General features: G+C 37.5%; 6 protein-coding genes and 1 long non-coding RNA gene across 12 annotated transcripts; 1 reads left to right on the forward strand and 6 right to left on the reverse strand.

Annotated features, from left to right (window-relative positions):
• Nucleotides 1–291: 291 nt before the first annotated feature.
• On the reverse strand, nt 292–3,712 carry LOC144473442 (uncharacterized). Of its 3 annotated transcripts, none has more exons than XR_013494579.1 (6): nt 2,858–3,712; nt 2,052–2,151; nt 1,854–1,964; nt 748–903; nt 555–663; nt 294–482 (listed from the first exon to the last, which is right to left on the reverse strand). XR_013494579.1 is itself a non-coding variant. In XM_078187308.1 (6 exons), the coding sequence occupies exons 1-5, from the start codon at nt 3,664–3,666 to the stop codon at nt 607–609; spliced, it is 1,233 nt and encodes a 410-aa protein (XP_078043434.1). In that variant the 5' UTR covers nt 3,667–3,712; the 3' UTR covers nt 295–482; nt 564–606. The 3 variants fall into 3 exon arrangements, 2 of the variants coding, with proteins under 2 accessions (XP_078043433.1, XP_078043434.1); XM_078187308.1 differs by having other exon boundaries at nt 295–482; nt 564–663; XM_078187307.1 differs by having other exon boundaries at nt 292–663.
• Nucleotides 3,713–4,930: 1,218 nt separating this feature from the next.
• LOC144473440 (odorant receptor 4-like) lies at nt 4,931–8,683 on the reverse strand. Of its 2 annotated transcripts, XM_078187304.1 has the most exons (6): nt 8,557–8,683; nt 6,900–7,484; nt 6,300–6,510; nt 5,268–5,423; nt 5,145–5,197; nt 4,931–5,068 (listed from the first exon to the last, which is right to left on the reverse strand). In XM_078187304.1, coding segments are annotated over exons 1-6 (1,107 nt in total). In that variant the 5' UTR covers nt 8,658–8,683; the 3' UTR covers nt 4,931–5,067. The 2 variants fall into 2 exon arrangements, with proteins under 2 accessions (XP_078043430.1, XP_078043429.1); XM_078187303.1 differs by lacking the exon at nt 8,557–8,683 and having other exon boundaries at nt 6,900–7,717.
• LOC144473458 (uncharacterized) lies at nt 4,953–13,007 on the forward strand. The gene is made up of 7 exons (XR_013494580.1): nt 4,953–5,058; nt 6,633–8,104; nt 8,524–8,665; nt 9,487–9,702; nt 10,548–11,625; nt 11,914–12,098; nt 12,671–13,007. It is a non-coding gene; the product is annotated as an uncharacterized LOC144473458 (long non-coding RNA).
• Nucleotides 8,698–11,245, reverse strand: LOC144473437 (odorant receptor Or2-like). Of its 2 annotated transcripts, XM_078187299.1 has the most exons (6): nt 10,428–11,245; nt 9,927–10,026; nt 9,733–9,843; nt 9,446–9,601; nt 9,116–9,165; nt 8,698–9,039 (listed from the first exon to the last, which is right to left on the reverse strand). In XM_078187299.1, coding segments are annotated over exons 1-6 (1,221 nt in total). In that variant the 5' UTR covers nt 11,231–11,245; the 3' UTR covers nt 8,698–9,038. The 2 variants fall into 2 exon arrangements, with proteins under 2 accessions (XP_078043425.1, XP_078043424.1); XM_078187298.1 differs by lacking the exon at nt 8,698–9,039 and having other exon boundaries at nt 9,112–9,165.
• LOC144473452 (odorant receptor 43a-like) lies at nt 12,425–15,158 on the reverse strand. The gene is made up of 5 exons (XM_078187324.1): nt 14,185–15,158; nt 13,333–13,432; nt 13,155–13,265; nt 12,630–12,785; nt 12,425–12,478 (listed from the first exon to the last, which is right to left on the reverse strand). Exons 1-5 carry the CDS (start codon nt 14,985–14,987, stop codon nt 12,425–12,427), a joined length of 1,224 nt encoding a protein of 407 aa, XP_078043450.1. The 5' UTR covers nt 14,988–15,158.
• Nucleotides 15,159–16,528: 1,370 nt separating this feature from the next.
• Nucleotides 16,529–19,267, reverse strand: LOC144473448 (odorant receptor 2a-like). Of its 2 annotated transcripts, XM_078187317.1 has the most exons (6): nt 18,410–19,267; nt 17,597–17,696; nt 17,419–17,529; nt 16,904–17,059; nt 16,776–16,828; nt 16,529–16,660 (listed from the first exon to the last, which is right to left on the reverse strand). In XM_078187317.1, coding segments are annotated over exons 1-6 (1,227 nt in total). In that variant the 5' UTR covers nt 19,216–19,267; the 3' UTR covers nt 16,529–16,659. The 2 variants fall into 2 exon arrangements, with proteins under 2 accessions (XP_078043443.1, XP_078043442.1); XM_078187316.1 differs by lacking the exon at nt 16,529–16,660 and having other exon boundaries at nt 16,689–16,828.
• A 733-nt stretch (nt 19,268–20,000) lies between these two features.
• LOC144473447 (odorant receptor 13a-like) lies at nt 20,001–23,276 on the reverse strand. Its single transcript, XM_078187315.1, has 5 exons — nt 22,356–23,276; nt 21,238–21,337; nt 20,845–20,955; nt 20,505–20,660; nt 20,001–20,444 (listed from the first exon to the last, which is right to left on the reverse strand). The coding sequence occupies exons 1-5, from the start codon at nt 23,162–23,164 to the stop codon at nt 20,391–20,393; spliced, it is 1,230 nt and encodes a 409-aa protein (XP_078043441.1). The 5' UTR covers nt 23,165–23,276; the 3' UTR covers nt 20,001–20,390.
• Between the last annotated feature and the right edge of the window lie 795 nt (nt 23,277–24,071).

The raw sequence follows: 24,071 nt of genomic DNA on the forward strand, positions 1-24,071 counted from the left end.
AACAAGGGATAGATCCTTCTTTCATAGTACGCTAAAACATCTTCGTTGATTACGTGATTTTATATTTATTCATATTTATGAAGTGATATCGAAATTTTGTAGGAAAATTGCAGAAAATGTTTATTATTAAATGAAATATTTACCATTCAATTGAACTGTCGATAGAATTAGAAGAATATATAATAAACGGCGTTAACTATTGTGATGAATTTATTGGGATTTATAGAAACAATAATCACTACCTGATTTTATATTAATTTATATTTATGAAGTGAAATGAAAATTTTGTAGAAAAATTGCAGAAAAATTAATTGAAAAATGTAGTATCGGCGATAACTATTGTGATTAATTTATTGGGATAACCTTTTATGTAAACAATAATTATTATAATATAAATCTAATATTTAATTACCAATTATTCACGGTTTGCTGAATATACACAGTTGCCATTTGCGCCGACGTGTTCTTTTCATATTCTCCGTCTGCAGGTGGGACGATTAATATTAACGTTCATTATTTTGTTTCATAGTATATGGAACACCTATAAAACGGACCATCTATACCATAATAAAAGTGAAGTGACAGTTGCGGACGTTGGATATCACGTTATGTATCGGTGACAGTTCGCAGTAGGTTCAGATACACGACCGTGGTCTTCACGAGCTGGAAAATACGTGTCTGATTTTATTGTTTCTTCCTTTTTTTTTTTTTTTAAATGGCGTTATTCCACTTGTTTCAGCCACTTACTACGCTGAACGTGTTCATAGACAGTTTGATCACTTTGCCAGCCATTAGCATTGGCGGACAGAGTGACGTAACGTTGAGCAGGACGAAATCGGCCATTTTGTTTGCTGGTAAGGTGTACCACGCGGTGTCGTAACTGGCGTAACCGATCTGAGAGCACTGCAAGTATGTTCATTCAAATGTTTGTTACTCCTAATGTATTAGAGTTTATGGAAAAATATAAATACATTTAGATATATATTAAATATGCATTTTAATTCACTTAAATACATATTAAATATACATTTAAATACTTTTAGATATATATTAAATATACATTTAAAAGTATATTAAATTTATTCAATGCAGATTAAATATACACTTAATATACATTGATCTTTGATTCCTAATGTATATTAGTTACTATATTTAACGTATATTACTGTACATTAAATATATATTAAATATACATTCAAATACATTTAATATACATTGAACTTTGATTCCTAATCTATATTAGTTAATATATTTACTGTACATTAATATACATTAAAAATTGATTTTTGTATAGTAGAATCATTAATTCGTCGTTTTAGTACATATCATTTCGAATAGATCAAAGAAATATAATTTTGTGGTAATTGTAATTGTTTCCTTAGCAATACTGTACTATTAATTGTTACGAGGTATGGACAGAAGGTTCACTGAATTAGTTAACAAAATCAACGCTTTTTAAACGTATAATGGGATCCCAAAAGCCATGGGTTAATTCTCCCCAGGCTGCCAACCTCACCTCCTCGATGGTGGGACCCGGGCAACGCCATTTCATGGCGGCTAACGAGGCTCTGGCAATGCCGTCATATAAAATGTCGAATAATAGATAATAAAAGAGTAAAATTAAATTGTTGGACGACGTTTTTATCAGCACATGCACCTATACTGAACACAACCAAATGGCGACATAATCGTGTCGCATATTACTTATGGTTAACAATATAAGTAACTTGACAATTAAATAACTGGTTGATGTATTAATTATGGGTTTTCGAGAAAATAGAAATTAATCAGTTTAATTAACCATTTCAGTGAATGCCTTCGTCACACCTTGTAAATTAAGCGGCGATTGTTACCTCTTCGGTGAGAAGTTCACCTATGTAGCAAAATATCATCGCGTTAAATGAAAAGGAAACGACGTAAATTAGGTATGTTGTCAATGCGACTGGATTCATGCTGTTCCATTCCTAGATTCAGATAAATTCGAAACGAGAATTATTGCACTTAGAGTAAAGGATAAATGAGTTTTCGATCAAGTATCGCGCCAGTCTTACCATTAAACAACAATACTCAGCCAAACACATGGTGAACGTGCAACCAAAGATTTCTGCTAAAAGGAGCTCGTTCAGAGAGTCTTTAGCATCGCTTGCAAGTCTGAAATATTTATGGAGAAGATAATATTTATTGTCAGGTGTGATCATCTCTTGGAAAATAAATGGAATAAGACAAAATTACTTATCCTGAAATATAAACTAAAAGAATATTGTATTTCGTGCAAGTAACATTAAAATAAAATTCGATGACATATTAAATATGGAAAAAGCAACTATTTTTAGAGAATCAATTATCGATTAAATATATTGAATAAATGGTAGAATTTGAAATAGCATGTTTCAAATTCATAACCTAGAAAAATTAAATATAATTCACTTTAACTGAAAAGTTTTCCTTCGTGTAACTCTTGTCTGTTAAATTAACACAAAACTGTTGATTTAACATCGTTTAATTCGTGCAACAATTTAATGTCATAAAAATATAATATCTTTAAAAAACGAAATAAAGAGTAACTAATAAAAATAAGCTATAGTAACTAATAAAATTGAGCTATACGAATCATAAATTATACAGAGATAAATGAAGGAGATAATTATGAAATTCCACAGAAATTAACAAAATCCAAAAATCGTAATAATAAGAGGCGATGAACTCTCTGCGGCCCAAGTCCAAGTAACAATAATTAGTTAATTGGTAAAAAGTCAAAACTGAACATGCGATCGCAGAAGGTTAATATAATATAACATAATATAATATAATATAATATACCATAATATAATATATTAAGACATAGAAGACAACTGACTTTAAGGTCGTAGCGTGATCCTCTATAATGATCGCCAACGGATCCGGTCCAGTCTTTTCCTCCGCCCTCTCCTGATACAATTCCTTCAATCGTAACAGCTGTATCTGTATCTGGCCGCAAACATGTGTCACGAAGATCACCGTCAAGCTGAACGACGCCGCAGTACAGTTGAACCTGAAGAATCCCGACAGCAGATGCGCAAAATAGATCAGCTCAAAAGTTGGACTGGATTTGACGTCAAAGAACCGGTCGTATCCAGGATGGGCCAACTTTCTCATGGTATAGTTCCCTTTCAGTCGATGCTTGTTCATCAACGGTATCACGGTGTAATACGAGATGCCGGCGGAATAGATGAAAATGAAGCACAGTATCGACAGGTTCTTGCTGATCGATATCTGTTTCAGCATGATGTCGCGATGCCGCGGATCCTGCACCCTCTTCCAATCGTTCTTGATGTGCTCGACGCAACGGCCGAGAGCGGTACCATTGAACACCAGGCACGCGAACTTAATCACGGTGAAGAGGCAGGAGCTCGGCGGGCCGAACAGCTTCACCTTCAATATCGGATTCTGCTCGACGAAGAATATGTGCACGCAGATCGGTATCACGAAGAACGCCTGGACGCAGAGCAACAAGACTCGCACGAGAAACGCGATCACGTGCTCCAACGTGCTCGTCGCCTGTTTCTGCAGCAGCGGCCAGACGCCGATCAGTTTCATCAACCGGCGCGAAAAGCTGAACACGCTGTCTATGTCCTTCTCGTAGTTCAAGTTTCTCGTGAGCTCGACCACCTGCTCCGCAACGCTCATGTTGGCCGTTCAGGTGTTACGTACTCACTGAGATCTACTGCGAGGACTGCGATCTACGGCCGAGTACTCTGACAACGCAAGCGCGCGCGCGGTAGCAGCGTTTTTGCGCGGCCGGCCGCGGCGAACTTTTTGCGAAACAACGGATAATTGTACACAATTTCGTGTGTACGTCCCATTGGGCGCGGGGGGATCGATCGCCGCGAAAGGGGGAAAACTTTTGGCTATAGAATCGAGTTAAAAAGTTTGGGTCTCTTCCGTGCGACGGTCATCGTTTTGTTACAGTGATTGCCGGGTAATCGTGGACGGTGCCGAGCGTCTGTTTCAGCGAAAGCATCGTTCCCCCGCTGTTTCATGTATTTTACATTGCATTTTTAGACGTTTCGATGAACGCTTGAACTGTGAAACCCCCTTTGGATTATTAACCCTTTCGGTACCGAGCACACACTCCGCCGCGACACTCTCTCTCTCGCTGTACGCGGCCACGCGCCGAAAATTGCCGTCGCACGTGACCAGTCCTTCCTTTAGAAGAAGATATTTCTTGAGCGTTAAATAAAAACTGTGCTCGATAAAACGACATTTTTTTTAACAAAAGTGTTGCTTGTAACTTAAGGAGATATTCAGAGATAGTTATATAAAATATTGAGATTTATTTATATAAAATTCTGTTATTTATACCGGTCGTCGCACGGACGCCGGATATGTCCGGCACTCGTGCCGAAAGGGTTAAACGATTTCTGAGCTTGGGGACGCTTGAGATTGGGACGAATTTCTTTTTCGATTGTGGTGGCGAATTTGTTTTTACTGGCAAGGTGCGATGACTGAAAGTGAGTAGTCTGCAGTATGATGTATGTACTGTACCGTGCTGGAAAAATGGTACAATTTCTGTCCTGGGGAAAGGGAGTCCTAAACTCATTTCTATTGGGAAATAAGAAAACCAATGAACTAAACGACGCGGAGAGCAAGAAGGGACTCTTTATGTCGCTAGCACCATGGTCGCTAAGACCATGGGTACTAACACCATGGTCGCTAACACCATGACCGCTAAAACCATGGTTGCTAATTAAAAAAGGATCATTTCTGCCAATAAAGAAATGCGTTTACCCTACTTTTGCAAAAAAAAGTTAACATAGATGGAGTTTGCCACAAATCCCTACGCCATTTTTCCAGCAACAGACTATACATGATTTCTCATAAAAATAATATACGACTCTGAATGTCGATGACATTTTATTCAATTCAGTTGTTTTCAACACTTAAGAATATTTATCAAACTACTATTTTTATAGGTTTCTCGTGTTTGGAAGTGATTCTCGACAATGGTCTACAAACCTATTTGGTGGAAACGCTGTCATCAGGGCAGATGCATTCATCTAAATGCGTTCTATGAACACGGTGAGCAGATCTACAAAGATATGTAGAAAATTATTATGTTATACTAATGTTACGGTAATTTTGAGATTAAACGAAGGACGAATTACCAAACAGTGACGGTTCGAAGCAGATTCAAGTAAATTACCGATGTCCTCACCACCTGGAAAAGATTAGATTTTAAAGAATCTTAGCGAATTTTGCGAATAATTGCTTATAGTAGAATCACCTACAGCGCCGAACGTGTTTATCGATAAGTCTATTATGTTCCCAGCCGTGAGCTTAGGCGGTTCGAGGGATATCGCGCTTATGAGAATAAGATTGTAGGCCCTCCTTGGTGACAATTTGTACCATTCAATGTCATAGGAAGCAGGGCCCATTTGGCTACACTGTTGCGACGTTTTGTTTGGCCAACGAAAGAATTATGAAAATCAGAAAGGAAATCATTTTTTTTTTTTCGAGAATGTGAACTTTGAAATTCAATCTGGTACACGGAGATAACGAATAAAATAAAATTAATATAGTAGAATAATATTAACAGTGCACATATTTAATGCTAACAGTAATTCATCACGTAACTTTCTAATTACTATTTTTATTATTTTATTATTATATATATATATTACTTTGAATAATTCTAGGTTTCAACTTTATTCATAACATTTAAGTTGTTAAATATTGTCTAGAAATAAATCAGTTCGGTAATTAATATTGGAAATTATTTTTATCTAATTGAGAAATGTACGAATATATAAATATTCATATAGAATTATAACTAAATTGAATTGGTGCAAGGGTAGCTGTGTAAATTGGCCATTGTTCACTATCTCCGTGTACTTAATTTGCTTTTACAATGATATTTATAGTTAATGCAGTGTAGCTTGTGAAATAAATGGTTCGTTAAAAATGCATTTAGATCAAACGATGGAGTGACATATTTTTTTAATGTTGAAAGCAAATAATCTATTCACAATGACTTTTATATTAAATTCGTATATAATGATTTCTGTATTAAATTCATATAAAATTAATTCTGTATTAAATTCATATAGAATTAATTCTGTATTAAATTCATATATCATGAATCCTATATTAAATTTATACATGATTATTTCTACATAATTTCACAATTAGAAAGTATTAAAATGTTTACTTAATAGACGCTATGATCTGTTCAAAGCCGAGTGATCTCTATACCATACAAATGCCATTAAAATCTCTTTCGCTAATGAACATAAATCTAAATTGATCACGTTAATAAATACCTGTTCGGTCAGTAGTTCACCTACGTAACAAAATATCATAATATTGAAAGTGAAAGAAACTAACAGCGTGAAGTACGTGAGTAACGCGATCGCGTCGCTTCGCCGCCATTCTATCATGCAATAGAACTCTAGAACACACATGATCACGGCCGATTCCGCGATCTCTGTCAAGTTCAGCTCGCGCAGGGCCTCCTCGACGTCTTTCGAAAATCTACAATATCCACCGAAAACAGTATTAAAATTCGAAATTACTGCCCTACTATTTTTAATATAAATGACTTATTATTAAAATAAATTGTGAGAATATTAATCTTGTGTTTTACAATGTTTCAGTTGGCGAAAGGTACCCTTGGCTGTAATTTCGAATGCATTGAGAATAAAATTAGGAAATATGGAATTGAAATTTCAATACAATAGAACATGTAATATAGCATGTTATAGAGCATGTTATAGAACATGTTATAGAGCGTGCAATAGAACATATTATAGAACATGTAATATATCATATAATAGAAGAGACTCGAGCAAATCGAATGAACAAAACCGTCCAATTATTAATCAAACCCTATCAAACATTCGCAAACCATCCAGAAAAATTACCTCAAGACTTCGGCGTGCTCGCGAACGATGGTTCCCATACGATCGTAAAAGACTCTCTTCTCGCGGCTTTCTTCGATCAGTTCGTTCAATCGTGATATCTGTATCTCGATCTGTCCGCAAATATGCGTGACAAAGATCGCCGCCAAACTGTACATAGCCGACGTAATTGTATACTGAATCACGCCGGAAACGCAGTGAACGAAAAATATGATCTCATAATTGGGGCTAGCTTGAGGATTGATGAATTTGATGGGCGGATAGACGAACGGTCTCTCGGTGACGTTTACGCTGCTCGTGTCCTTGGTGATGAACTGTTTGACAGTGTGATAGGATATACCGCCGGAATAGAGAAACACCACGCAAACAACGATCAGCTTCCTGCTGATCGACGAGTACTTCAGCATGATTGATCGATGATTCGGCCGCACCACCATCTGCCAATCCCTTTCAAGATGCTGGACGCAGCGGCCCAGGGGTTTCGCTTTCAGGATCAGGTAGATGTACTTCACTGTGCAGAACGAGATCAAGCCGACCGGGCCGAGCAGCTTCACTATGTAATCCGTGGTGTTCTTCGTGAACATGACACTGTACAAAGATGGTAGAATGGTGAAGCTCAGAATGGAGACGCAAGCCGTCAGGGTCACGACGCAGAGGGCTTTGTCCTGTTTGGAGTTCCGATGGTAGACCATGGTCCATAAGCCGAGTGCCTTCAACAGCCAGCGGCTCATCTCCAGCGTGTAATTCACATCGCTCGCGTGATTGTTGTTACCTGGTTGTTTGGTTGTTAAGGTGCGCGGCCGGACGAGCATGGTGACCATACGGGCGCGCGGAACAAACTGCAGACGGTTGCAGTTGAAGCTTCTCGAGAACGCAAGCGCGAAGCTTCTTTCGCCCGAAGTTCGCCGGTTTTTATGTAATCGTGAATTCGTAGAACGTGCCGATCGATGTTTATTTTCCCATCGCGGTGTTCCATCGCGAAGCGAAATAGAGGTAATACTAATTCGCAGAAATGAAGCACCGGGGGGTTTGCGTTTTTATTTTCAATTCAACCGAAGGGGTTGCTGCTTCTATAGGCAGTCTTCGTCGCGCAGAAGTAAAACGCACGTCAACAGCGCGCTTACAGTGTAGTTATTATTCGCGACCCATGGGGCTTGTAACCATGAATGGCTAAGGGAAAATATGGACTCATGGCACTGAGCAGAAGGGTATGATTTCCAAGCTCACATTCGTTTTATAAGCTAAGGGTGCAATTGTAATTAAGAGTATTATTATAATTAAGAGTATAAATATAATTATGAGCATAATTATAATGAATAATAATTTAAGAGTGCAAATTTCAATATTAACTTATTATACACCACCATAAAATTCGTGCTTTAAAGACAGTTGTAACAAAATCATGGTTAGCTAATTTTTCTTTGCACGTTCACTGTTTTCTTAATTCATAATAGTTTGTTAAATACGTGCACTATACATTTGAACTCGCTATTATAGATAACTTTAGTCCATATCAGTGATAAATCTGTTTAAAATCTGTGTCAGCGGTTTCAATGTAATTTAATTTTAATTTAATTTGTAGAAATTCTTTGACACATGAAGTTCTAATTTGTGCAATGTATTTTAGGGAAAACGAGAGGAAAAATTGAAGAAAACTTACGTCAAGATTTCTACGTGATTCTGATCCATGGCTGGCAACCAATTGTTGTCGACGCAGTTATGGACATTTTTCAACCAGGATGAACAATTGTGTCCTTGCATACTTGTATGTACGTGTCCTTGTATACGACGATTGTTCTTATAATTTTCTTATTTGTTGGATTTCTGCTTATGAATTGTCTTAGTATTATCGAAGATCTGTGAAGACTATACAGTGTCTAATTTAACACAAATTTATTGCACACAATAATATTAGACAAAAGTTTAAATAACGGGTTTGAAGATAATCGCTAACAACGTTTTATTGGAGCAAACTAATTCTGTTGTCAACATTATTATTATGGTATTATTTTGTTATTGTTATTACGGAACTTTTTGGAAGTGTTTCTTGACATTGCCGAATTATTTTATTCGGTGGAAACGCTTCTATCTCGATAGTTACTGTCGTCTATATATGTTCTATAAATGCTGACCGACGAGAGATCTATAAAAATTAGCACAAGTTGCAAAATAATTTGTTACTTTAGAATATTGATGAGAAAAATTTGAAGTCTACTTACCAAGCAAATGTCCGAAGTAGATTCAAGTAGACTACTGACGTTTTCACGACCTGAAACGAAATTAAATTCTTATAAATTTTCTATGCTTATTAAAAATTATTGACGATTAGACTGCGGATCTTTTAGCGAAATAACAATTGCTTGCAATAAACCAATTCTCCCTTTCAGTAATTCTCCTTTTAATAATTTTTCTTTCAATAATTTTAGAAAGCTATAATTAATTAATTAACATTCTCAAGTCTTACAATCTCTCCACTGTCCTAATTCGCAACTGTTTATTCTCGTTACAACCTAAAAGATCCGTGGTCTGATGACAATCAAATTCCTTACAGTTCCGAAAGTACTTATCGACAAGTCCATTATTTTTCCAGCAGTCAGTTTAGGAGGATACTGAGCTATAGCGTTCACAAGAATAAGGTTGCAAGCGTCACTCGGCGGCAAATTGTACCATGGAACCTCATAAGACGCTGGACCCATTCGGCTACACTGATTTAATGATCACATAATAAAACAATTATTGTTTAATAAAAACAATATTTGCAATGGCATTATGCAAAATTTCTACGAAAGTGCTACATACAATGCAGGTATATAATATGCAGTTTCTCAGTAAATACCTGTTCGGAGAGATTTTCTCCTATGTAACAAAATATGAATACAATAAAGGTGAAGGACACCAGCAGCATGATGTACGTGAGTATTGAGATCATGTCGCTGCTCCTCCATTCCTGAAATTATACCAATAATAATGACTATAGTATAATATAATATAGTATAGTATATAATAACGTACTGATTAACGTTACATTACCGTCAAGCTATAGTACTCGAGCATACACATGTTCAAAGTCGATTCCGCGATCTGCGTCAAGCACACTTCTCGAAGAGCCTCGTCTACATCTTTGGAGAATCTAGAACAGTCATATGCTTGAATTAAGTTATTCATTCAATCATTTCCTGCGAAAATATCTTCATAATTTTAAAAGAATTTCAAGAGAAAAAAATGTGATATTTTCAACAACGTTCAATATTAAATATTTACGACAAGGTATTACAATTTTAATACGTCATTGCACACGTAACAATTTATTACTAGAAATTTTCATCATGAGACAGGCTCAACAAAGTATGGAAATAACTTGAAGATAACTTTAATTGCTATATTAAGTAATGGGAAAGCAAAAGTATAGCAATAACATGAATAACTTAGAAATAGTGTATCAAAATTTATCAATTCTTCTGACATGTCCATAACATTAAATTTCACCTATATAAATTTTAATCACGATCGCATAAATTCCGCAAATGTTACCTCATCACCTCGGCATGATCTCGAACGATGATACTAATTCGGTCGTACAGAGTGGTCTTGCTTTCACCTTCGTTCACTAGCTCGTCCAATCGAGAAATCTGTATCTCTATCTGTCCACAGATATGTGTAACAAAAATCGCCGCCATACTGTATCCGGCCGACGTTATGGTGTATTGCACGAGGGCAGAGACACAGTGCAGAAAGAACACGATCTCGTAAGTGGGGCTTGATTGAATATTTAGGAACTTGAAGCAAGGATAAGCGATCGGCCTGAAGGTGACACTGGAGTTGGTGTTGTGTTTGGATAAGAACTGCACCACCGTGTGATAGGACATGCCTCCCGAATAGAGAAAAGCCACGCAAACGGTGATCAGGAACCTGCTGATAGACGCTTGCTTCAGCATGATGGCACGGTGGTACGGATCCTTCACCATTCTCCAATCTTTCTCCAAGTGTTTGATACACCGTCCCAAAATGTCGCCCTTAAGACTAAGGATGAAGTACTTGATGGTGGAGGACGTGCAGAAGCTGACCGGGCCGAGCAACTTCACTATGTTCTTCAGGTCCTCTTCCACGAAGAACATGTTGTAGGCTGACGGCAGGATGACGAAGAGCAGGCTCGAGAAGCTAGCTATCTGCAATAGTATCGCCAGGCTTTTCTCCAGTCTGCTCACGCGATGATAAACTAACGTCCACATGCCGAGCGGCCTCATCAACCAGCGACACATCTCCAGCGTGTAATTCAAGTCGCCCTCGTGATCCTCGTTGCAGCTCTTCGTCTGGTGACATGATCGATCACGCATGTTGATCTCTCAGCCGCGGGCTCTCGACTGGGCAGCACGACGACGATATCTGTCGCACATTATCAGAACGCAAGCGCGCGTTCGATGCATCCGGCTACCGTTTACAGACACGCGTAACAACTGCTTACTAGAGTAAAGGGAAGCAATCTTTTTTTTACCGCGTGATCGTCCCGCAAACTTAATTACGAAGGGGGAGGACATAATAGTGGGAAGAGAGTGTAGAGCGTTCTTTTTTTCTTTCCTTCGTTTGCAACCCTCGTCCGCCGCGAGGAATCGATTGCCGAATGAAAATAAGGATTGAAAAAGATATTCGAGCGGTGGTTGCTGATTTGCCAGGGTCCTTTAAATTCTGCTGCAACAAAATGACTGTAGTTAGATCGGGGTTACATTGTAGGGTGAGTTCGTCGCTTCTTCCTTTCGTTACGGTTTCGCTGTTTGTGTCGCGCATTTCTTACAATCACTGTATGTTAGCTGGTCTGAAAAATAGTTAATTTATTTCATGTGAATTGTTATTTAAATTCGCTACAGTGACGTGGATTTATACAGAATTTCTGCTAAATATTAAAAAATTCTGATGATTCTTTCTGCTAAGGATTTATATAAATAAAATGAGAAAATTTTACATTGACAGATTTCCTTGTGTTATTTCTTATGGTTCTAATATTTTTTTAATTTTGTTGCAGATATCTAGGAAAGTGAAGGAAATCTTGCGTCACTATTTATATGTGATTGGACGAAAAATTATTAATGCTTTGCATTTTATAAATGGAAATAGTCCAAAGTGTTTCCTGTGTAAAATGAAAATCCGAATTCATAAATATCCGTGGGAATTTCAGGAGAATCCGAACTGTTATTATTCTGCCAAAGGGTACGGTTAAAATTTTAATTAAATGATATTAGACAAAAGGATGAATAACGGATTTGGAGAACAACTGCCGGTAACGTTTTATTGGAGAAAATTAGTTCCGTTGTCAACAATATTATTATTAATTATTATTCTTACTCGATACTTTTTGGAAGTGTTTCTTGACGTTGCCGAGTAATTTTATTCTGTGGAAACGCTTCTATTCTCGACAGTTACTGTCGTCTATACATGTTCTATAAATGCCGATCACGAGAGATCTATAAAAATTAGCACAAGTTGCAAAATAATTTGTTACTTTAGAATATTGATGAGAAAAATTTGAAGTCTACTTACCAAGCAAATGTCCGAAGTAGATTCAAGTAGACTACTGACGTTTTCACGACCTGAAACAAAATTAAATTCTCAAGAATTTTCTATATTTATTAAAAATTATTGACGATTAGACTGCGGTTCTTTACGCGAAATAACAATTGCTTGCAATAAACTAATTCTCTGTTCTAATTCGCAACTGTTTATAACAATAAAATCTCTTACACTTCCGAATGTGCTTATCGACAGGTCCATTATTTTTCCAGCAGTGAGTTTAGGAGGATGCAGAGCTATCGCGTTCACAAGGATGAGATTGTAAGCGTGTCTCGGTGGCAGATTGTACCACGGAACATCATACGACGCTGGACCCATTCGACTACACTGATTTAATGTTCACATGAACAGAGGAATTATCGGTATAAAAACAAAATATTAACACTTTACCGACCGGTCATTTGACCGTGAACTTTTTCATATTTTCATAATACTAGCATTAATTAATTAATAATTTTATTACGTTTTTCATTCATCGCGAAAGGTAACTAATAATTTTAAAATTATGCAATAATACCTCAAATAATATTTTTGATTGCCATGACTGATTTATATTTATAGGTTACCAGTCGGAGTAAAAAATCGATTTATAATCTACCGGTTGGTAAAATGTTAATTACCACCACATTTGCGATAGTATTCAATTAAAATGTCTACCAAAGTGGTATATGTGGTATGCAGACGGATGATAAATACCTGTTCGGACAATATTTCACCTACATAACAAAATATGAATATAATGAAGGTGAAGGACACCAACAGCATGATGTACGTGAGTATAGCGATAATGTCGCTGTTCTCCCACTCCTAAAAACAGAACGATACAAATAGTGGCTATCGGCTCTGAAACGTACCACGATCGACATTTCTTTACCGTCAAACAATAGTACTCGAGCAGACACATACACAACGTCGATTCCACGATCTCTGTCAAACATACTTCGCGAAGCGCTTTGTCGACCTCTTTAGAGAACCTGGAACAGCCATAAACAAATCATGATAACAACGCTCAATTTGGACATTTTTAAATTCTAATTTATTAAGATTAAATTCTAATCTCGTTGCAATTAGATCAAAATCTTTATTACATATAAAAAGGAAACTCAAAAATGTGTAAAGAAAAAATACGTAAAAGTCTATTATTAACACGTTCGTCACCGCGTCACCCATAACAGGGTAAAAGCTATGCTAATTTGGGGGTGCTGTCACCCAAATATGGGTGACACTATTCTTGTTCAAATTAACCCTCGGAGTACTGCAGCACGGAGTCCTGTGCCGGAGTCATTTCTGACTCACACCGATACTTCACTAATTCACATGAATGTTTACTCGAGCGCCTCGGTAATATGACTCCACCGGTGACGACCGTTCGAGCTCTTGGCTTTGACTGATATATTGTTAGGATATATTTATGGTGAGGCCGGTGTAAACATTGGCGGTCACTCTGCTACTAACACAGACAACTTCGGTACTGTATACGTTACAACGAGTCACAAATGACTCCGGCATAGGAAACGGAGGGTTAAGTAAGATTTCACTTATTTTATTTACTTTATTTATAGAAATCCTAGTTTGTAGCACAAATATATAATAAAATAAGCACACTAGACGACGAACGTGTTAATAATCTGAAAATGGCGACCAAAATTTTTCGAAATACTTCTAACCTATTTATACTTCTAAAATTCGCCTACACCACTCGATAACACAAAATCCACAATTTTACCTCACCACCTCGGCGTGGTCGCGAACAATGACGCTCATTCGATCGTAGAAGGTGTTCTTCCTCTCGTCGCCGTTCATTACCTCGTCCAACCGTGTGATCTGTATCTCGACCTGTCCGCAGATGTGCGTGACGAAGATCGCCGCCATGCTGTACCCGGCGGACGTGATGGTGTACTGCACAAGAGCGGAGACACAGTGGAGAAAGAACACGATCTCGTAGGTGGGACTGGACTGGATATCCAGGAAGTAGAAGCAAGGGAACGCGACCGGCCTGAAGGTGACATTCGAGTTGGTATTGCCTTTCGACAAGAACTGCAGCACCGTGTTGTAGGACAGACCTCCCGAATAAAGAAACGCCACGCAAGCGGTGATCAGGAATCTGCAGATCGACACTTGTTTCAGCATGATGGCGCGATGATACGGATCCTTCACCGTTCTCCAATCGTTCTCCAAGTGCTGGATGCACCATCCCAGGACGTTGCCCTTGAGGCCGAGGATGAAGTACTTGACGGTGGAGAACGTGCAGAAGCTTACTGGACCCAGCAACTTCACTATGTTCTTCAGGTCCTCCTCGACGTAGACCATGTTGTATGCCGACGGTAGGATGATGAACAGCAGGCTGGAGAAGCTAATTATCTGTAATAGTATCGCGAGGGTTTTCTCCAGTCTGCTCACGCGATGATAAACTAGCGTCCATATGCCGAGCGGCCTCAACAACCAGCGACACATCTCCAGCGTGTAATTCAAGTCGTCCTCGTAATCCTCGTTGCAGCTCTTCGTCTGGCCGCATGATCGATCACGCATGTTGATCTCTCAGCCGCGGGTTCACGACTGGGCGGCACGACGACGATATCTGTCGCACATTACCAGAACGCAAGCGCGCGCGTTCGATGAATCCGCCGGCCGTCTACAGACATACGTAATTACTACAGTCGTGTAAAGGGAGACGATCGTTTTTTTTTCTGTTAGCGAATTGCGCGATCGTCCGGTAAACTTAATTGCGAAAGGGGAAGAACAGGATAGTGGAAGGACGGTGTAGAGCAGTTTCTTCTTTCGTCTGCAACCCTCGTAGCTGTCGCGTGCAATCGATAATGGAATGAAAGGAGAAAGGCTTGAGGGTCGGTAGTTTAGCAGAGGATAGCTCTTGATATTCCGCTGCGGTAAAGTAACTATAATATGATTAGGATCGCTTGTTTTAAATTGCAGGGTAAGTTCGCTGTTTCTTTAGTTCTTCACGCGTTTGCTGTTTCAATTACAGACTTTTTACGATCATGCTACTTGGCCTGAAATATGTTAAATTAATTTTATACGCATCGTTATTTAACCCTTTCATATGAGCACCGAACATAGCCGACTTCTATAAAATGTGTATACATATAACATCTGTGGTCAATGAAAAATTGTTCTGAAATGTTTTTAAAACAACTACTATAATTTTCTGAAAATTGAAGTCTTTTCATATTGTTACAGCGAATTGTCAGAATCAAGAAGCTATAATGTGATACTGCGCTGAAGAGAACAACCCCTAAGGAAATAGCTGAAGGTACGGGGTTGTCAGGGAATCGTTGCGTCGACGGATAGTCGTCAGTTGTGATCGAGCCGTCGAGCGATCAACTCGTGTCGTCACAATTGTCTTATTGTATTCTACGTAACCAGAACAAAATTGTAAATATCCAGCCTGGCCAATTTTAAACAATCGACACCCCTTAGGGTCAGTATATTCTTTGCACTGAGGATTTACATTATTTATTATATTTATATTATTTGTATTGTTCTCTAATATTTTTTAAATACCATTTACGAATATAATTTGTGACATTTGTTGCAGAGATCTAGAAAAATGGAGGAAATCCTGCGTCAGTATTATTATATAATTACAGACAATCGTAAAAAGTCGTAGACTTGTTACAATTTAACAAATCGTGAATTAATGCAAATTTAAAAAAAATAATGTAAATTTGAGTTTACATTGTAAATTCAATGAAAGTTGTCCGAAGTGACTCATACCTAAAATGAAGAATTACCAAGTGATCATAAAAGCGATGCTATATTGTGTGGTGGACGAGTGGAATAATGTCAAACATATAATGGTTATCTATAGTGTGGTGTAAGTATATAATTCGCAGTTTGCCTAACTTTCATCTATAAATAATATATATTTTACAAATAAAATGGGAATAATTTCTGAAGTAGAATATTTTCTACAGTTTCACATGCTCATTGAATAACAGCGTTAAAATAATATCATACAAATTTATAGATAATATTCTAGACAATGGAATATATTGAATCTTACAAACCAGAATTTTGATATTTCGTTTTATTCAAACAAATTCGCTTCGACTTTCAACAACATCTTTGTACTACAATCCCTATTGAATACTTTAACTTGGAAGTGTTTCCTGTCATTGTCAAAATGACTCGAAACAAGTATCTAGACAGATACTGTCCTCTAATACATAAGGAGCACGATCGATCTATAAACATTACCATATAATTGAAAAATAATAGTCACTTAACAAAAGCAATAATAATAATAATAATAATAATAATGATAATGATAATAATAATAATAATTGGATTTCCAGTTACCAAGTTGCAAATGTCCGAAGTAAGTTTAAGTAAATCACTGAAGTCTTCACGACCTGAAAAAAAATATTAAATCATACAATAATGTTCTTCAATATTATTATTATTATTACTCGTTAAAAAATACGTACAGTGCCGAATGTGCTCAAAGATAAGTTTATTATTTTTCCTGCCGTTAGTTTAGGCGGGTAAAGAGCTATAGCGCTTAAGAGGATAAGATTGTACGCCTTTCTAGGTGGTAAATTGTACCATTGAATCTCGTAGGCAGCTGGACCCATTCGGCTACACTAGTGCGACGTTTCAATGACGAAACGATTTATGAAAGTAACAAAATTATCATTTTTTTAAATTAGATTAATGTTGGATATCCCTCAAAATTTACTGCATATATTCTTAATTAAATCATGTCTGAGATATTAAGTAAGTAAAACATAAATATCAATTTAGTATTTGGGAGGATATAACGAAGACATAAGATGACATATGAGGATATCAAAGGATATAAGAGATATGCAAGAGGATATCCAGTGAAATAAAGAAAATTCACTTCCCCCAAGTGGATAAATTGTTATCGACGATGTTATCGTTAATAAATTTATTATTCATTATTTAAGTTCAATAATAAAGAAAATTCGTTGATAAGTACCTCTTCGGATAGAATCTCTCCAACGTAGCAAAAGATGAATATATTAAAAGTGAAAGAGACCAGCAACATCACGTACGTGAGTATCGCAATCGTATCGCTATTTTCCCATTCCTAAAAGCAGGATCACGTCAATAAAAGATGGGAACCTAAATGGATCCCTGTAGGCGCAATCCTTTACCATCAGACAATAATACTCGAGCAGGCACATTATAAGCGTTGATTCCACGATCTCTGTCAAGCATACGTCACGCAACGCCTCCTCGACGTCTTTTGAAAACCTATTAGAGATAGATATATAGATAAATAGATAAATAAATATATAGATAAATAAAGAAATAAATATATAGATAAATAGAGAAATAAATATACAGATAAATAGAAAAATAAATATATAGATAAATAGATATATAGATATAGAGATATATAGACATATAGGTATATTGTATGTTATACAGTTTATACTATATATATTATAACAGAAAGAAAAGATTTTTCTAAGGACTGCTTTAGAACCAGTTTAACCCTTTGCGCTGGGAACAATTTCATCTGGAAATCTAAAATAATTTTTCTGGCATCTAATATTTCCATTTTATATTACAGAATTTATTACATACAATAATATTTTTCAATTTTATATAAAAATAAAAAATATATATAAATAGCTTTCATAGTCGCAAAGGATTAAAATTGTCCAAGTTATAAGGTCTCCTTCATAGGAAGTGATGGACTAAACTTTATAGTTCAAGCATGAAGCTAGAATAAAATTAAGGAAAACATTTAAATAAATTCAATCCTCCTGTCTTTATGAAGCAATAAACTTTAACTTGACAATTTATAAAATGGAAATGCTATAAGCCAGAGGAATGATTTTATTAATAAATGTCTAGTGATGTACTAGAGTCACGGCGGCCCCTGAGAGGAGACAACGGAGTGCAAAGGGTTAAAATAAAAAGTGAGATGTGAGAGATGAAAACACACGACACAGCATTACCTCAGTACCTCGGCGTGATCGCGAACGATGCTGCCGATACTGTCGCGGAACGTGCTCTTCTCTCTGTCATCGTCGACCAATTCGTTCAGCCTTTTGATCTGTATCTGGATCTGTCCGCAGATGTGCGTGACAAAGATCGCCGCCATACTGTACCCGGCCGACGTGATGGTGTACTGCACAAGAGCGGAGACACAGTGGAGAAAGAATACGATCTCGTACGTGGGACTGGACTGAGCGTCGAGAAAATTGAAACAAGGATAAGTGATCGGTCTCATGGTGACGTTCGCGTTGCTATTGTCTTTCGACAAGAACTGCATCACCGTGTGGTAAGACATGCCTCCCGTGTAAAGGAATATCACGCACACTGTGATCAGGTACCTGCTGATTGACGCCTGTTTCAGCATGATGGCACGGTGGTACGGATCACCGACGATCCTCCAATCCTTCTCCACGTGTTTGATACACCGTCCGAGGATGTTCCCCTTCACGCCGAGGATCATGTACTTGATCGTGGAGAACGTGCAGAAGCCGACCGGGCCGAACAGCTTCACCACGTTCTGCACGTCCTTCTCCAGAAAGAACATGTTGTGGGCCGACGGCAAGATGACGAACAGCAGGCAAGAGAAGCAAACCAGTTGCAGAAACAGCGACAATATTTTCTCCTCGCGGCTGACGCGGTGATAAATCGATGTCCATACGCCGAGCGGCTTCAACAGCCATCGACACATCTCCAAAGTGTAATTCAAGTCGTTCCTATGGTGGTCGTTGCGGCTTCTCGCTCGGCTGCATGATCGATCACCGCGCATGGTGACTATCAAGGTGCACGTCGTCGACTGGACGCCCCACAATTCTAATGTGCCGCGCTACATTGTCAGAACGCAAGCGCAAATTGTGCACGGTGGTTTTTCGCCGGGCGCGCACGTGACGCGTAATCGAACAGAGGGTAACAATCGACGTTTTTTTTTTTTAAGCGGCTCTTTGTTCATCTTCAATTTAAAGGGGGAAGCTATCGACGATGAGTCGCGTTCTTACGCACGCGAAACTCGTCTGCAGTTGTGTGCAATCGAAAACAAAGTAAAGGTGGATATATATGAGCAGTGGGTTGGAGGGAATAGGTTCTGTAAATTGGGTCTGGAAAGGTAGAACTGTTTTCAAGTTCCTTCTTTGCTTTATGTGTTACCTCTTAGCAAACATAATTTATTGTTATAAGTAGATCGTCGATTTTTAGGCGAAATAGGCATAAAATCTGCAATCTGGCCAGGTTATGTCAGGTTATGGTCAGAAGTTACTCTTAATCTGTTCATCTCGAGTGCTTACAAGAAATCACCCTTATAGATGACAGCAACAATGAAACAAGATGATTATAGAGCTTCTACAAGGTACGATTGGAAAATGACTGCATTTCATTTAATTTTTCTACAAGAATTTCGTATTTTATGATCCAAGAACGAAAAATTCATGGTGTAAACTATTGTAAAATTCTTTCGAGATTTAGGCTTGTACAGTTGTCGACTCAATATCTTTATTTTGTAAAATATAGTTTTTCACTTTAATACTAAACCTACCGAGCTAGTCAAAATGATTAATTGCGCATTTTAGATTTAAAATTCCTGGAATTAAAAAGACAGTTTCCTAGAAAGTGATTGAATATATTTTTCACTTGCAGCACATACTAAAATAACAATAAAGAAAGATCGAAATAAATATAATTTTATGGTCGCAATAAAATAACTCGCATTAGTTATTTTTAACCCCTTAACTGTGCCACCTGTTAGCCACCTGCATAAGCTCAACATAACCTCGTCATAGGCCAGTACGTATCAAAGTCAGCCATAGCCAAAGGGTTAAAGCCCGGTAGTTTAATTTTCAATTTCGTAGACGTTTTCATTAAAATTTAAAATAATTAAAATTGAAAATAATTTACAGTAAACGATTACAACAAATACACTTATTTTTCAGATTACATCGATAACACATTTGCTCATGTTGTGAGAGTTCGGAGCAAACTTAAATAAGCCAGGGACGATTTTAGAACCTGCAATGTTATCAAGTGGTAATTTTATAATAGTGGTGATTCAACGTTTGTGCTACTTACGCTGCAGAAACTGCTTAGAGACAAGTTAACGAGTTTGCCAGCAGTCAATTTGGCGGATGTGTTCGACATCGCCAGCATCAGTATCAAGCCGAGCGCTTTCTTTCCAGGTAAACGATACCAGTTGATCATGTAGGCTGTTAGGCCCAGTTTCAGACACTATAATATATATAATATTGCATAGTTTAACAAAGTAATATATGTAATATTATTAAATAATATAATAATATAATATTATAAATTGTCTTTATATATACAAAAAAATAGTTTGTAATATATAATATTTTTATAATATATAATATAACATATATAATATTGTTATCAGGTATATTAGGTTATGTACCTCCTCAGACAGAATCTCGCCGATGTAGCATAGTATAAAAATATTGAATGTAAATGATATGAGCAGTATGCAATAGGTCATTGCTCCGATAGTGTCACTTTGCTCCCATTCCTAGAAAACTGACGTCATTTGAAAATTAATACATTTTGAACCTAACGCCACTAAAAGATGATTCAGTAAATCAGGACATTCCGATTATTTAGAGCCTCGCAGTAATCTTTTTACATTTCTTAATTACTTCTTATTAAATTTGGATATAGATCTTAAAATTAACAATTAGAACTAAATATCAATGAAGTATTATAATTTCGTAAAATATATTATAAGTTTCCTCAGAATTTCTCGATTTACTGAACCATCGTATTTTTGCGTTGCGTTCGCCGCACGTCTCACCGTCAGTACAAAATAGCCTAAGAAACAAATATTCAGCGTGCATCCGACAAATTCCACAAGGAATATCTCATTCAGAAGTCCCTCGATCTGTGTTATAAAACTGAAAATTCCCCAAGTTCTCTAAAGGCACTGTTCAAAAGATATTCATGGTCCGCATATTTTAGTGATGATTCTCTTCTCGTGCTAGAACTTTCATTTGTATTCGATATCTTAACACTTTACCGACCGGTTTACTCAGTCGTAAACATTTTTATATTCTCATAAGCGTTGTACAATATTTATTTCACCTATTTTATTTATTTTGCATTTGTTCTGTCCATTTTATTTATTCTATTACTGTTTTATCTATTATATTTAAAGCGAAACATATCTATCATTGAAAAAAATTATATAATAATATGTCTAGTTTAATATAACACTTTTATTGCAGTAATAGACAACAAATTATTGGTTAGTTTATAAAAAGTCGATTTGTAGGTTACCGGTCGGTAAAGCGTTACTAATAAGGTGCCTTAAATGAAGAGTAAATTAAGGGGGAACAATACACACAAAATAGTTGATTTATAGTTCATATCATATTACTTAACCTTTCGCTATAGACAGTGACTATAGTCAATTAATTTAAACAGCCTCTTCGTAACGAAAGGTTATGTAAATTAATGATGCATTGCATTTCACCTAGACTGCAGATTTCCATGCAAAATAGAAATCGCATACATTTATTGCAAGAATCCGAAATTATTTAGCAACTTCGTTTTTTTTTTAATAAATTTTAGATTGCATATTGAAGGAATTTTCAAACTATACAGCTGTTGCATCTTCCAAATAATGCAGTTTTAAAAAGGATAAAAATCCAGTTTTACATCTGCAGTATAATTATTATTTCAGACATCATAGAATCCAAACATACGATCATACTTAATCTCATTAGAGCAATATAATATAGAGCAATTTCATATAGAGCAATTTTATATAGAGCAATTTTATATAGAGCAATTTTATATAGAGCAATTTTATATAGAGCAATCTCTATAATATAGCAATCACTATAATATAGCAATCACTATAAAATCCCCGTTAATCATTCCGACGTAACGAAACAAAATGCAAATCTTTACCCGAGTATCCTCAAATGATGCTGAACGATGTCTCCCAATCGTTCTTCAGCAGTCTTGCCATCTGTTTTCGCAGTGTCGCCGTGAACCAGCTGATTCAGCCTCACCGAAAGTATTTTGAACTGTCCGCAGACATGCATAACAAAGACAGCGGCCAGACTGCAAGCACCGACGGTGACCGAGTAAATCACGAAGCCGGCTAAGCATTGCATGAGTTGAGCGATCTCGAACCAAGGGGTCGTCCTCGGATTGAGAAGCCCACGATAGATCGGAAAAGCCAGCGACCTGACCGTCTCATTGTTAACGATCTCCGTCCTCTTCGAGCATAAAGGCATCACGGTGGTATAAAAGAAACCGCCGAAGTACATGAAACCGGCGCAGAAAATGGCCAGAAATCTGCCGAGCCTCGCGCTCTCGATCATGATGTCTCTGTTGCTGCCGTCCTCCGCCGCGGTGAACCGTCTCCAATCCGCCCAAATGTTCCGTATACATTGGCTGATCTGTTCGCTGCGCGACACCAGAATCAAATACTTGATCGCGGCCATCACGCAGAAGCTCATCGGCCCGATCATTTTGATCTTCGCGTCCAAGTCGCCGGACTTGTCGAGGATCGGGCAGAGCACGCACGGTACCAGCAAGAACCCTATCAAGAACGTGCTGATTAACGCGAGCGCGACGATGCTGATCTTCTCCGCCGTGCCGGCGCACAACGCGATCGGCCACACGCCGATCGGCTTCAACAGCCAACGATTTATTTGGATGCTGTACGTCATGTCGCCGTAACGGGCGCTCGCCGGATCCAGCGCGATCATGGCTATTGGCCGATTGAACGTGAACTTGTGACTAACCGGGGGAAGGGCGAATCGCGCGGCGAACCCATCGATCTACTTTGGGAACTTCGGTTTCGCGCATGTCTGCTCGACGCGTTTTAATTGTTTAAAACGCGTGGGGAGAGCGCGCGATTGAACGACGATGAAGTTTTAATCGGTAAAGAGCCGCGGACAATGCTGCATCGGTTGTGGTAGCTTTTTCTGTTTTTTTTTTCTTTCGGCAGGCAATTTCCATTCCGCCAGTTATCGAGATCGTCGCGTAGGGGCGAGCATCGAGGGAAACGACAGCTGTTCGAATATCCGACAGTTACTGCTGAGCGCTCAGTGACGACAGATTGCGTGACGTTCGACAGGCGGTGTGGTAAGATTTTTTAAATTGTTGACAATATGGAACGATGTGTATCGTGTGGAAGACGTCACTGCTGCTGTCAGTGGTTGCTGGTTATCTCCTCGTTAATAATAATTGGGAATTTAATAAACGAGGTAGTTACCATATATTTCCCGTTAATGTATTTTATATCTATAGTGTTGTGTATATTAAAAATTGTAGATACTGTGCCATGGAATAATATTGAGCCAACTACATTCTACTATAATTATTATTAGCTGATACCATGATTTATCAAGCTTATTTTATATCTATAGTGTTGTGTATATTAAAAATTATAGATACTGTGCAATGGAATAATATTAGGCCAACTACATTCCACTATAATTATTATTAGCTGATACCATGATTTATCAAGCTTTAAATGATCGCTTAAAATTGTTGCTATTATTGTATATAGATCAAAGCAAGAGATAAAATAATGCGTGAATTTATTAATTTAGCAATATAAAGCATTCTTCTTATCGAAAATATTATCAAATATAAGATCAACTTATTATA

This window comes from Augochlora pura, chromosome 7, assembly GCF_028453695.1.
Source record: "Augochlora pura isolate Apur16 chromosome 7, APUR_v2.2.1, whole genome shotgun sequence".
NCBI classification, from domain to species: domain Eukaryota; kingdom Metazoa; phylum Arthropoda; class Insecta; order Hymenoptera; family Halictidae; genus Augochlora; species Augochlora pura.